This window comes from Platalea leucorodia (genome assembly GCF_965183815.1).
Source record: "Platalea leucorodia genome assembly, chromosome: 5".
Lineage (NCBI taxonomy): Eukaryota > Metazoa > Chordata > Aves > Pelecaniformes > Threskiornithidae > Platalea > Platalea leucorodia.
The window spans coordinates 23,208,421-23,223,698 of NC_138827.1; the positions used below are offsets into that span (position 1 = coordinate 23,208,421).

The 15,278-nt window shown below is 42.7% G+C and overlaps 1 protein-coding gene across 1 annotated transcript in view; it reads right to left on the reverse strand.

The window, feature by feature from the left end:
- ROR1 (receptor tyrosine kinase like orphan receptor 1) overlaps nt 1-15,278 on the reverse strand; it is a gene marked incomplete at its 3' end in the record, with an annotated part of 55,952 nt that overhangs the window by 12,384 nt on the left and 28,290 nt on the right. Inside the window, exon 4 of the mRNA XM_082313219.1 lies at nt 168-295. Coding sequence (XP_082169345.1) covers nt 168-295 — 128 coding nt within the window. The remainder of the gene's footprint in view (nt 1-167; nt 296-15,278) is intronic.

Here is a 15,278-nt window from a genome sequence, read left to right on the forward strand (position 1 = left end):
CACTGGCACTGCACAATGCAGGAGTCCCAGGCGAGCTTTGTAGCAGGAAGCTCACAGCAAGAGAGGATAAAGAGCAAATAAAAATAGTATTGCAGTTTATAAAACTCTATCAGCTTTTTGGGAAAAGACAGCTCCGTGGGGAAGAAGCAAGTGCATTTTTTACCCACCTGTAATCTGATTTTCTATTTCACCTTGCATATGCAAAGACTCCATATAAATGGTTCGATTTCCAATAAATCGTGCACAAGCAATCCCCCTGTAGGGCTGGCAAAAACCGTCCTCTTCATACTCGTCACTGAAATCAATCATAAACACAAAAGGGTGAAACATTTCACATGCGACTTTGCAACAAAATGTCACTACAGGGAGCTGGCACTTGTATTATTAGAGGCCGATGCAAGGGGCTTACTGTGTTTGTCTTGCACTCTGCGATTCGTTCTGGGTGACGCTCACCCAGCGCAGGAGCCCACATGCCGCCTTCCCCTCCATTAAGAGCCTGTGATAAGGGATTATATGGTCTTTAGGTAGTGCAGGGGGCACGGCATGGGCTTTGTGCCCTGGACGATTTTAACCTTAAAGGATTCCCACAGCGCTGCAGGTAGTTTTCAGTATCTCACAAATGAACCCGAAGTGGATATAATGATTATATCCTTATATTCAACAAGATCTTGAATAGTTATTTTTTAAAAAAACTTCAGCTGCCTGGTAAAAACAGGCAGTGGTGTTTCGGGTTAGACAGACTATGCATTAGTGTTGTATGAAATGAATGCTTTTTGCATGAGGAGGCTATATTCAGGAATATACCCAGCCTTGATTAGAAGAGAAAACATAAACTGCCCGAAAAAAAAAAAGATTTACGGTTATTTAAAGCAGCTAACATGCTGTTTTCTATTTTTGAACCAAACTTCTACTTAATATTGATAAACATAGCAGGAAGAGTCATGCTAGCAGAGAGAGAATTTAAAGTGTATATAGAAAATCAAACCACTCCCAGCACTGATACCCTTGAAATAGGAAATGTTTCTTCAGTCTTCCGTGAGTGTGGTAACAGTTATTGCTAAAACAGAACCAAAGCTAAGACAGGAGTTAAATAGACAGATTTCTTTCATTAGGTGCTTTATTTTATGCAATATAGGAGACATTTAATACATAAATCCAGATGTGAAATTATTTGCCAATATTCTTCAAACAAAGCAAAGAAAGGAAATTACTAAACCTCTGAAGACCAGACCAGTCACTGCTTATTTTGAACAGATAATCAACAGCTAAGTGCTGGCACATAACAGATAGTTTTACGGATGTTTTGAGGAGGGGGTTTGCATATGTGATCACTGAAACATGCATCCCACTGCATGAATCAGCCCTTTTACTTTCTTGCCTTGAGAATCCAGTTGGAGATATTGGGGACTCATTTTCTGGAAAGACAGACACCTCAGCTCTGCTGAGGCCCCAGCAAAGGAAGATGCCTAATGAAAATCTGCTAATAATTTCTTTGTTATTCATGCCAGTACCCACCCAAGACAGCTACTACATGGCTCTCAAATTAGGAAAAATGATATTGCAATATCCCCAAGTATGATCACAGCTGGGTAGGCAACAGGTTACTTTCTTTGTGTGCTTTTTTTTTTTTTTTCCCCCAGAATTCATCCTCCCCCAGATGCTGAAAGCCTAACAGTGGAATCAGACTACGCCGTTAATAGGGAAAAATCAGAGCTTTTTTAATCAACTCTGCCATTAAGTTTAACAAAAGACACTTTCATCCCCTCCTGAAGACCTTGGCTGTGAGAGCTTGGAAATGCAAATTACATTTAGCCTCTTTGAAGTCACCCTTTCATTGTGTGCATGGCTTAGAGTAAGCGGCCAGGGCCAGCCTCGCGGCCGGGCTCCCCAGCGTCTTGTCACAGCGGCCAGGGCGAGCTAATGGGATTAGCGGGAAGAAGTGCCAGGATCGCCTTCCAGGACACCCCAAACATCTCCCAGCACTCCGCAGCTACCAGCTCCAGAGCACCATCGCAGGAGTCATGCAGAGTTGTTTTCCAGTTCACAGGGAGAAGCTAGACACCATGAATTAACTGCAGTAATTTATGACTGTGAAGACAGGGGTGTGGGAAAGAGGGATGGTAGAGATGGAAACCTCCTTCCACAGACATCTCACTTCAATTGAGAAATCAATGGGAAGGGGTCCAGGCTTCATTGGATGATGGTCCCAAGATGTTCCAAAGTACATCGAAAATTGGATTGCAAAAGCGCGACCTTTAAACTGCCAATTAAACTCTTCATTAACTAGAGTGATGGTAGGCTGCAATGCCTGAGATAAAGGATAGTAACCAGCCAACACAGATACTCTGAGATGTAAACAGAGACACACAACCACATCCATGTGTTTCTGCATGGAGTCAGCTCTGGTGAAAGTATTTTTACTCTGTTGGTTCTTGAAGAGAAGACAAAACAGTTGAAACCTGAGCTGAAAAACCACAATAGCTACTGCAGGCTCTGCAGGTCAATTCTCCATCCTCTAATCAATAAATCCCCCAGTAGGATATGATTTATTATTCATGTATTATTTATTATAATTTATTACGGAATTTAACTTGGGAACTACACCTAACAGCAACTGCTCTTGAAGGTGATCAAGCATTGCAATTTAAGCACACAACTAGACAGAGAAGACAAAACCAGGAGGAATGTGATTAACGTATCAACAAAGCAAACTCACCTCACTCTGATGCTCACCTTTGAACTAAAGAAGATTTAACTGCAATAGCTGCATGCAGCAAGGATTTTGAGTGAGCAGGGACACCAGTTTACCTGGATGGAAATGCCCCGAGGAGCAGGATTTTGGAGATAATCTCAGAAGGTGAAGATTAGAGTAAAGAGGAGAGCCTGGATCCCACCACCTCTGCCCCGGGGGCTGTACGCCAGCCTTAAATTCACAGAGGTAAAATGCGAGACTAGTAGCTCAAATGGACCAGGCACTACTTTGAATTGCTTTGGAAATCAGCTCCATAATGGGGCAGAAGGATAAATCAAACATCATCAGAGTATGACAGAAGTATCCTTGAGACACAAGAGGACACGGTCCCCTGGTCTCCGCTCCCAGAGCTGCTCCACTGGGGCATGGTGATAAAGAAGGGAAGTACTGGGCTGTGAGGTTCATCTATTCCTCCTGACAGCTACCAGGAGCTCAAAATAGCAGCTCCCACAATAGGAGTCCTGATAATAGGCTGGTAACACGTCATTGTGCTTACCGGCACACGCTTGTCAATGAACAAGTGGCCACATCTCACTCCCTAGCTCTGTTTCTGTGTCATCCTTCATCAGCCATTCAGGGTCACACGAAATCCCCCCTCTTGGCTCTGCATCTCTTCCTGTGTCTCTTCCCCTCCCTCATTCCTGCAGCTCTTTTCTTTGAGATGGCTCAGGATGGAAATGTTTACATCTAGTATCCAGGGCCTCCCTAGGCATCCGTTTGGTCCTTGACAGGCAACTGAAGCTGTACCCAGCGATATCCAGGGCAGCCCTGGAGACAACGCTGCTGTCAATGCAGCTGCAGCTCTGCCAGATGGACACTCCCTGAGCCATCGCTCCGCACAATGCAGTGGTTTTGGGGTGGTGGCTGCCAGCTCTCTATCTAAGATCATTTCCCACTGAACAGATCGCTGCCGAGGCCGAACATCCTCTGCTCGCCAAACGTTTCATCCAAAACCAGAGCCATAGCCTGACAAGGAGCCCACAATAGCACGCAGAGCTCCTACGCGGCTTAAACACATTCTCCACCTCCTGCTGCCAACTGGCAGCCGCTTTGGCGGCTGGCTTTAAAATGCAGCTATCAGTTTCTTGGGATCACGGCTGAGATCACCAATTCCTTTTACATAGTTTGTGTTTTGCATACCTCATATGCTTTTTGTAAGCAAATCACAGCATCACTGCTCAAATGTGTACCTGCTTCATGGTCCTGATCCAATTCTACCCACAGAGAAAGGATGGGTCCCTTTGGCTCAAACTGGAGGTAAATAAGGCCTGATTAAGCAATTAATGTGTTAACATTTAAAGTTAAGCTTAAGTCCTAATGAAATGGAAGTCAATCTAAACCCTAGGCATTGGTGACTGGGGATGGACTTAATCACTTGTGCAAATTCTCTGCTGAACTAGAAAGGCAAGCAGTCAGCAGGTGAAAACTGCGGATGCCAGCTTGCAGGAGCAACTTTACCACTAATCGCAGCACAGGTTTCAGGGTCCGGCTGCTGGCTCCCCCCCCCCCCCGCTTCTTCCGCTGCCTGCACCCTGCAAAGCCCTGGTGACCATTCAGTGAAGACTACACAAGAAAAGGGAAAGCGCTGGATTTTAATGACAGACAGATGATACAGCACTGTAGTGTTTTAAGAGTATTTCTTTTCAGATTTGGTTTCAACTGTTTTCTGTTTGGGTCTTTAAATATTTCTAGCATTGATATTTATCTTGGAGCTTGCCCATTGCTTTTAGATCCTGCTGCAGTTCCCTCTGCGACAATACTTCTGGCTTCATGTAATAATAGTACCACGGATTAAATTTACACCATACTCAGGTGTCTTTAAGTATCTGATTGCACAAAGTTTACAGAAGACTGAGTAAGAGCTTTGAAGGGTGTCCACACCAATTCACTAATGTAATCTGACCTAACCTAGAGCCTGCATCAACATGCAGCCCAACTTGACCAGCATCTTTCTTTCTACAGATTACAGAGGCTGCATAGAAAGATCAGCACCATAGTAAGGTTACTCATGTCTCTCTGGGTACATGTGAATATGAGTAAGTGCCTCTAGGAGTAAAAGGACCCTGTCCTTCACATGTAGTTTAAGATGACAAAGGTCTCAACAAGGGTCACCTAGACAGAGCCAGAAAGAGAGACCAAGTCACAGCACACAAAAAAATTTGCAAACAACTGACAAAGAATTCACTGTCACCACTTGGGTTCATTTTCCCCTCTTTAATTTTCTTTTATTTTGTGCTAGCAATATTTACATCTGTCAACCCGGGGTCACCAGCAGCTTTTCACATACTGAAATTGTAACAAAATAAACCAACCCTAAACCAAAGAATGGCTAGTACAAGTTAGTGTTTCTCCCCCTTTCCTTTGCTTCTCACTCAGACCCTCCCAATGGCTTTCTCAGTGTTACTTAACTTCACAGCAAGATCCTTCTCTTCTGTCTGGGATATTCTCTTTCACCCCATCTGAATTTGGCATATTGAAGAGGTAAACATGAAAGCAAAAGAGTGCTTATGGCTCCATGTGCGAAGGTCTTACAGTGAATGAAAAAGCACACTCAGAAAAGGCAGAGCGGTTCAAGACTCGAACGCCATGCATTGCTGGGTCTGGCACCACTGCGGCACAGCTGCATCGCTACGGTGTCAAAACGCAGGGGTGCTTCATACACGTGATGGAGGTGCTGCTCTCCGTAAAGGTTACCCCGTTACTGACGTCTGCTGCTTCCTGCACGCCACAAACCCTGGCCCTTTTCCAGGCCAATGCAGGATCAGCAACAGGCAGCAGGACTGAACACAGCAGGTACTCCCGAGACAGCGATTCATGAATAGAAGCTCCACAGAGGGTTGTTTCTTATGGGAGACACAGTAATGTGTAAAAATGTGAAAGGAAGGGAGGACTAAAATCTCTGCCTTTGCACTGGGATCCCAGAGGAGGTAGTTACAAGGGCCATATCAGGAGAGATCTCTTTATCTCTTCTGCTCATGGTGTGATGGCTCCAGTGAATCGAAAGGTTGATTTGCCTCCCAGCGCAGCACCTTTCTGTTGCAGCCTGAAACCAGGAAGAATTGCTAATTGCCTCTGACTTGAAACAGAAGCAGCTTTTTAGGCATCCCCATGCAAACCAAGCAAAGTAGCTTGCAGCAGCGGAAAAGCAGTAACAATCAGTTTGCAATTTGTTTCTTATTGGCGCGTGCTAAACCTGGAGGGGCTGCACGGTATCCACCTCATCCAAACACATCCCTGCAGTCTGATTTCTAAATAGAAACCATTTCTGCAAGATTCTCTGTCAAAGTCCGCTTCCCAACATACTGCCTTTTCTTTGCCAGTCTTCTTCTAAATTGCTCGAATCTAAACAACGTTCCCAGCAAATGTCAACGAGTCCAGGAACTTAGTTTAGCAAAAGCTTTGTAACCAGGCTTTAACATGTGTTCACTTACAAGTATTTAGTAAATTAATAGAAAAACTGAACCTTGTGAGATCATGGTGTATTTATTTTTACAATATCCAATGTATTAAAAAAACATATTCCAAAGATGCTGTAACTGTGTGGTCATTTCTAACACATCCCATGGATTTCTTTCTTTCTTTTTTTTTCCCTTTTTTTTTCTTTTGCTTTAAGAAGGATTTGTATGAGTACCCAATGAGAAAGAATCATAAATACAGGACTAATTTTGATACTCTGAGCGAAAATGGGCAAAGGAGAGATGTAGGACAAGGGAGGACAAAGTCCCAAATGCTGTGAGTGTCCCAAGACAAGAGGCAGGAGCATTGCCCTCCCTCCCGATGCCTGTCGCAATACCAGCCTGCTAGGATACCAGCCTTCCAGTCACAAGTGGTGTTCCCCAAGGTTCAGTACTGGCACCAGTCCTGTTCAATATCTTTATCAATGATCTGGACGAGGGGATCGAGCGCACCCCCAGTAAGTTTGCAGATGACACCAAGTTGGGCGGAAGTGTCGATCTGCTGCAGGGTAGGAAGGCCCTGCAGAGGGACCTGGACAGGCTGGATCGATGGGCCGAGGCCAACTGTATGAGGTTCAACAAGGCTCAGTGCCGGGTCCTGCACTTGGGTCCCAACAACCCCATGCAACGCTACAGGCTTGGGGAGGAGTGGCTGGAGAGCTGCCTGGCGGAAAAGGACCTGGGGGTGCTGGTTGACAGCCGCCTGAACATGAGCCAGCAGTGTGCTCAGGTGGACAAGAAGGCCAATGGCATCCTGGCTTGTATCAGGAATAGTGTGGCCAGCAGGACCAGGGAGGCGATAGTGCCCCTGTACTCGGCACTGGTGAGGCCGCACCTCGAGTACTGTGTTCAGTTTTGGGCCCCTCACTACAAGAAGGACATCGAGATGCTGGAGAAGAAGGGCAATGAGGCTGGTGAAGGGTCTGGAGCACAAGTCTTATGAGGAACTGCTGAGGGAGCTGGGGTTCTTTAGTTTGGAGAAGAGGAGGCTGAGGGGAGACCTTATCATTCTCTACAGCTACCTGAAAGGAGGCTGTAGTGAGGTGGGGGTCGGTCTCTTCTCCCAAGTAACAAGTGATAGGACAAGAGGAAATGGCCTCAAGCTGCGCCAGGGGAGGTTTAGATTGGATATTAGGAAAAACTTCTTCACCAAAAGGGTAGTCAGGCACTGGAACAGGCTGCCCAGGGAAGTGGTTGAGTCTCCATCCCTGGAGGTATTTAAAAGATGGGTAGATGTGGTGCTTAGGGACATGGTTTAGTGGTGGACTTGGCAGTGCTAGGTTAACGGTTGGACTCAATGATCTTAAGGGTCTTTTCCAACCTTAATGATTCTATGATTCTATGATACGCGCTTATGCTTAGGTCTGTTAGTTGGTTAGACTGGATTACCATTATTTTGGTAAGCAAATCTCTGACAGCAATGTAAATAGGGGAGTGTACATAGAGGCAGTGAGGGTTTAATAAAAACAACAGGGGAAAGGGCATCATAACGTTCAGTGACACTGGAAGACAGCCATGGAAAGCCAGGACAGGATTAAGATGTGTGTGCAAAGCCAGACCGATTTATGAAGATTTATAGATTTGAAGAGCAAAAGCAAATAAATGCTGTATTATCTTCAAGATCTACCAAGTGGAGATGGAGTAGCTTTGGCTCTGTGTGAACACTGTCCAGACATTTTTTTCACTTAGAAAGTGAAAGGCATTTTGTCTTGCTTAAAAAAAAAAGTTCTACCATAGCACTAAACTAGTCAGAGCTGTTTATCTAAATAATTTATGTCCAACAGCAGAGTACGGATGGGAAAATGCAGCCAACGTTGCCTACTTTAGACAACCAAGTGCTTTATACCCTTCTCTTCCAAGGAAAAACTGCTGCTTGTTGCAGCAGGACAACAGAAGTGCAAGCAGACGGCTCAGCTCCCGTCACCCCATCACGGGCAAGTCCCCCAGCACAGTCAGGGATCCACACAGCGCCTGAGGAGACTCTTGTGCCCTGCTCAAGAGCTGCACCAAAAGGGTCTTGCTTAACACTTGAATCATGCACTTACAAATTTGCAGCCTAAAACTGGGGTTATGGAGGGTGTTGCTTTAGGGGAATTGAGTTCATAATGAATGCTGATAGGTGACAGCACAAAGGGAAGAAACATGCTCTAGAAAACTTTGCAGTTAATTAAAAGGTGTATCAATAAATTATTTGTATTATTACATATATCCAATACACCCTCTGTACATGCATTAATGTTGTATAAATTATTTGTACATTGTTAAATAAATTGTATTTTGTTCCGTACTCATGTTCCAGCTTCACACAGAATAAAATAAAAAGAGTTTTTACTTGGCAGATATCCCTTAAAGCAAACAGATGAATAATATTCTGTCATACTTTCCAAAGAGCAGAACCCAGTTGCTTGTGCCTCACTTTAAAATGGGAACATATTGGCTCTGTTTCATAACAATATTTCAGAAATGTGAGGGCTGCATTTTACTTTGTAAAAAGAAGAGAATTGCCCAGACTTGCATGTCACTGTGTAATTTAAGGAAAAGTTCTGTGTAATATAAGCTATTGCTGTTTTGACACCCCTTTAAAGTCGCAGGGCAGCTAGGGTTTAAATGGTTCACTAGAAAAGCATAGGCATAAAATAAAAAATTAACAATGCTCTCCTTTGACATCATTAAATTTACAAAGTCCCATAGCACCACTGATACACCTGGTTCCTAAAAATAATAATAAAAAAAACCAATAAGCAAATATGATCTGCCTAAGTAACTTCTTTACTTAATCGTTATCTCACATTCCAGATTGATAGCTGGTTTAACATGATGCCTCCAATCCAGAGATGGATAAGCACCCAAAATTAATGTGAGTTTGGGATGCTGTTTTGCATGGCTTAGCACATGGGATGGCACCGAGTGGCCCAGGCCAGTGCTGAGGCCACATTATGGCCATTCTCCACTAAAACTGGGACAGATGAAATTCCCTGACCCCCCAAAAATTCTTACAATTACCTAAACATATTGGTCTGAGCGTTTCTCAAGGCTGCATGTCGTTGCACTCCCCTCCCCCAGTCACTTCTCGTTAGAGGATTTCAGTGCTGAAAGGAGGCAGGGCTGTGCAGAGACATAAACATCACTGGTGAGAGCTGACATGTGTTTTCTACTAACCTCATCTGGGCAGTGCGGCAGCATCCACAGTTTTGGAAGCTTAATAAAATACATCTCTCGTGCAATTAATCCCTTGGCAAAGATGCACCGAAGCAATTACTGCCTGTTTTTCTTTGTCATCATAAGAAAGTTTTACAGTGTCTTTATCAAAATGACTCATTTCAGGGAAGCAAAAGCTGCCTAGAAAAGCTCAATAACAGTGGCCGTGAATTTGATCTAAATATTGACCAAAAATAAAATTAGCTGGGATGTTAGCCTCTGAGATTCACTCTTTTTCTCCTCTTAAACACTTTATAACAATCCCTTCTCTACCAAAACTCCTGCAAAGTCAACAGGCATTCCTGCAAGCGAGGGTGCGAGCCGGCCGCACGCTTGCTCAGCAGCTGCAGCTGGTTAGGAAACAGCCCTGGTAACAGCGTTTGGATCTTTCCTGGCAGATTTCTTACATCATTATTCAAGATGAACTGCAAATCATATGCTCGTAGTTATGGAAATGGCAGGAAATTTCTTGCACTTATGTTTTGTTTGACAAAGCTATTTTAAGGTTACGTTTGGAAGGTCGGTTTGTCCAAGTTTCTAGATGCAGAGTTAAAAAAGATGTAAAATGCTTTTGAAGAGCAGTCAACCAGGATAAGATTACAAGTGCTAAACGTTGCCTCTTCTATCAAACCTTTGTACTGCGCAGAAAAACACACTCCCTCCTCCTGGATTCCCTCACGGAGCTGCAATGATCTCACACACACGTTCCTTATCCACCTCTCATCAGGCATTAACCTTCAGATAAGGAGTTTTTGATGGAACGATCATCAGCTTCACCCCATAAATTGGCTGCAGCCGCTCTGCCCTGAGTGATACCAGACTCCCCCTGTGCCCCACAGGGGCTCAGGCCATTGGTCTGATGGCCCTCGGGACGGACGGACAGGACTGGACCTTATCACATCCACGTCCATCTCCTACATGGTGAGAGAGCAACCCTTGGGCACTGTGCTGGGAAGCTGGACACGAAATAAGACAGACAGGCAAAGGGAAGAGACTTCCTCTGCCTAAGCACCTCAGCCCCATCCCTCAGATTTTTGTCCAAATCCCTAATAACTGGGACCTTTTTGAACGCATGTTTTATAAGCAGCCTCAAAGTGTACTACAGCCCAACTGCTGCATCTCCATCAGCCACCCACGCCCAGCCATCACAGCTTGGTGCAGCTCTATTTGTATAAGTGATATCAAGCCACCAGATCCAATGGAGCTCCTTAATCAAACATCTCATTGCTTTCATATGCACGAAAAGTGACCTATTTGACCAGGAAGCTGATATTCCCTGGAGACCACTCTCCATCTATAGCATTGCCATATGGGAGGGTTACTACAGGTGTGCTTTGTTCTGCATGAGGCACTTTTCCACATAGGAACGGGAGAACAACACACCCTTCTGCCTCTCAGGGTCTGCCAGGAGGATATACATAGGACTACAAATAGGTCATATCACAAAGGACATACTCCAGATTGTGTTCAGTCTCCAGTCAGATAAAAATCCCCAATACAAAGGAATTTATTCATTATTTAGTCACGCGAAGTTACGGAGGTTGTTCAGATTTCATTGAGCAATAAAATAAGTTGCAGATTACACTGTCCGTATCCCCCACAAATTTGATTTTTCCCCCCTCATACAGAAAAGTGCACCTCTGTGATATATTAAAAAAGAAACTTTAAATATGAGAAATACAGTCAAGGTTGAGTCACCTTTCAAATGGCTTGATCTGGACATTAAGGGCTTTATTCCCAAATATTTTACTGCCTCTTTACAGGCATAATGGGGCCTCAGAGCATGTATTCATGCAACTGACACCACATGAGAAGGTCTCTTCACACCAAAAGTGTGGCATAACCAGGCTTTAATGCATAAGGAGCTGGGTCCTCCGAGGAGCATTGGTTTGAGAAAACAGCAGGGACAAGGGTACTTTGAACCCTTGTGATTAGAAGAGGGTGAGAATAATAACAAGGTTTTAAGTAACACCTTTCTGTTTGCCTTACATTAAATCTCTTTTGTCAGATGTCCTTTTTTTTAAGGAAAAATTAACATTTAAAATTTTTCAGTTAGCATTGCTAATGATTCCTGTCTCTCTCACAACTGCTTATTCATTGCTGAGGACTAAAACTGCTCAAGTGTTCAGCAAAAGAGATTTTGCTTGCTACTGTATGATACACACCTACCTTTGCAACAGGATAGTCAAGTTTTCTGGAATACATAGGAAATAACACACATTCATAAATGAGAACATCAAAACCGAAAACATTTCGTCTAAAGCAAAAGACATCAAAACCAAAACCATTTCATCTAAAGCAAAAGACAATTTGGGGGGGGGGGGGAATTAACACATAAACTATTTCAATAATGTGGTAAAGTATCTTCATTTGCAAGCTCTTTTTCCATCCTATGCATTTTTTTTCTTTCTCTCCTATGGAAGGACACCCAAACTTCCCATTCTCCAGCAACATGTCTTAAAGACCTGGTTTATTCCCCGATAAAACTATTGCAGACTGTTCTTTGCCCAGGAGGTACTTCTTACAGAAGGCAATATCCCACTCCTTCCTGGGCCTCAGGACATTGCAAATACAGCTTTGAACTATTCCTAACCAATACAAAAACTTGTAAGCACCAAGAGTCAATATTGAGCGCTACAAAATGAGTTTCAGAACTTCTGCAGCCCAATTTATCTCTCACTAACTCTTTCCTGCTTTACCTTATTTTCTGAAGTCACAGCTTTATTCCTGCTCCTCCCTCCCCTCTCCTTCCTTCTAACATTTAATTTGTCTTATGTGACTCAAATAGGTCTTTCTTCTGGTGACCTAATATTTTAACCTTAAGCATGATGAAAAACAGACTTCACAAATCTGACACTTAAATTAAAATTGAAACACATGCCTCAGCACAAGTTAATTAAAAATAATATGTATAATGTTAGCTTGTTTAAACTATTATTTGACCAAAAATTTGCACCCATCAATAACTACTATAGTCCACAATTGCTACAAAAATAACAGTAACCATCATAAGCTCAAACCCACTGCAAAAATTAGCTATATTACTTGTCCTTTTATTTAACAAAAGTTTTAACAGATCCTGCCAAAGCTGCTGAGTCAAATTGCAGGGCTCTACCCAAAGAGATGCTGGAGCACACAGCATGCGCAAGGGCTGTCTGAACACGGGGGCACGGGTACAGAGCTCAGCACACCGGGACCCCAACACACAAGTCCTGTACCTGCTCAGCATTGTGCATCGCTGTTAACATGCCTCATACTAATTCAGATACCAACAATTAGTTGCAGATAACTAATTTTACAGGCATGTAGCCTCGTTCCTCTAAATGTGGTAACTTTTGCCCTGAAATGCGTATCTGTGGTTCCCTTTGATGGGACAGGGGAGAGAGCAGGCACTACAAAGCAAGGACAGTGGACAGAGAGCAACTACATGGAAAAAGATGATCTAAAATTCCAGAGTCCTTTAAAAAATCTAGTGGAAAACGTATTTTTCTAAATGGCCTTCCTAGGAATTATGTCAATTAGGAATACAGCGTTTTTTTCCGCTGATGAGCACTCTGGGCGTTGCTGGGCTTATGAGCATAATACTCATACTTCGGCTGGGGTAGCGGGTAACTCCAAAACCGTTTTAAGCAGTTAGTCTCATTGAAATAGTTGGTCAAGTTTAACAACTGTGAAAACATTTAAAGTTCACATAACTTGCAGGTCTATCATAAATTCTGCTCCTGACAGACACACATAAATAGAGGCTCTTCAGCTGGGAATAGCCAGTCTGCTTTAAAGGGTATCACGAGTTATATTAAACTGAGCATGTCTTGTGAAAAAGATTGTTTTCAAGATAAGAAACTCATTCTTAAGACAACAAACATGAGTGAAAATATGCTTCAGTGAAAATTAAGATCTGTCCATCCATTCCCTAATGGTAATCGGATAAGGCACAGAGGACTTGTTTGTTTTCTTTAAAAGCATTTTGCCTCTCTACGTAGGCTGCACAGACGAGCGAGAAGCAACCACACTTCAGTAACCAGGCTGGGGACCAAAAGATTCGTATTTCAGTTAGTCTTGAGAAGAATGCCTAGCCCTAAATTCTGAAAATCCTGATTTGAAGGAAGAACTGTGTAAAAATGGCAGCTTTCTACTCAGAAATGGGCCAAATCCCTTCTAAAACTTTTGTTTGTAGAAAGGCAGTCACTGCCTTTTCCTCCTGCTACCCCAAAAAGTGAATACGTTGCAACACACCATGTTAAAAGAATTCTTAAGTAAATTCTGACCTCCATTTTTTTTATTTCTTCTTGTGTTAAATAAAGATGGAAACATCTAACTTTGCAAGGCCAATCAATTTGAAACACTTCAAACTTAAAGTGTTTGAGCAACTCAAACAAGCCCAGCTTGTTTGCAGTAAGGTGTTTGCAGAAAACATGTAAGCTAATGCCACTTTGCAGGTCATTTACAGCCAATAATTGGTATTCAAGGTGAAAAAACCACTTTCCTCCCCCCATAACCAGCACCATGTTTTTTATGATTCAAGTGGCAGTAGAAGGAAAAGGTACATATTTCTCTGGTCTTGTCCAAGTTTGCAGGATATGCAATTTATTTATATTTACCAACAACAACAAAACCCCACCCTATCCCCATTGTTTTATTTAGTTTTATTTTATTATTCCAGTGTGTCAGCAATTGAGAATAGTAATTTGATTGAATTTTGCATTAGAAGTAATTATGCTAACTTGCCACTGTGAATGGATCACAAATTTCTAAGATATTTTACACGTGTTTACTTGTGTCCTTTGATGCAAACTATGTTCAAGGTACTCTACCACTTCTCAGTAAGAAAGCACAGCCGTGTCTGCCAGATTTCGTATCTGCCTCCGCATGGCGTGATGGGCTGAGCTGCGTGACACCAAAATTTTAGCTGTAATTCTGAAATTAATTGGTATTGATAAGGTTATATGCACATTATGTATTATATTAATGCATTCCCTCACTGGAAAAATATTATTTAAGATAACAGAACTGTTTCTAGAACCTTGTTTTAATAAAGTCTGTCCTGGCATACTTTTGCAGTTGTACTTTATCAAATCTAAAAGCTGTTTTTTTTATCTTTGAGTAGGTGAAACGCTGGTTCGTATCAATAGTAACTCTTATCGTGGTCTGGTAATACAAAACATGTATTTTACAACTGCATAAAAAATTAAATAAGGATTAAGCCAAACATCATTTAAAAAGGCATGCACACATACCATCCATGCAGCAAAGCAATTTACACACAGTGTGTGTGAGATGAAAATCAAAGGAAACACTGGTATTTATATACCATTGCTCCTTTTATCCAGCCGAGGAACTTTATTTTGGCAAGACCACGATTGCCCATTTTGTCTCACAAAAATGCCTTATATGCCAAGGATGGGGTAACATTCCCGTGTTATTCACACTGAGGAAAAATATGGAGCAGCTCCACAGAAACCCATGAAGTTCCTTTGGGTTTATCCCCATACAGCTGAGATCACTCTGAAACAGCCACAGCTCCTGATGCCAACCATTGCCCCAAACACAGCTCCCAGTGCAAAGCAAACATTCGCCAGATAATTCCTTCGCATTTATCATTGCTAGAATAATATTTTCTCTCATTATCTTTTGTTCCTTTCAAATCTGCAAAAGACAGTACACTAACAGAAGGTCAAATCCTCATCTGCTACTTGTGCCTGGGCTAATTTGCATCCGTGGAGGAGGAAAAACTGACACTACCAAATTTTAAATAAACGCTAAAAAATTACCATGAGAAGCAAAAGTCAGACAAGAAGATTTCTGAAACTAGCATAGCTGCAAACACTACAGAAGAGGCTTTTACTATGCTTTTAAGTCCAAGATTGAGAGAT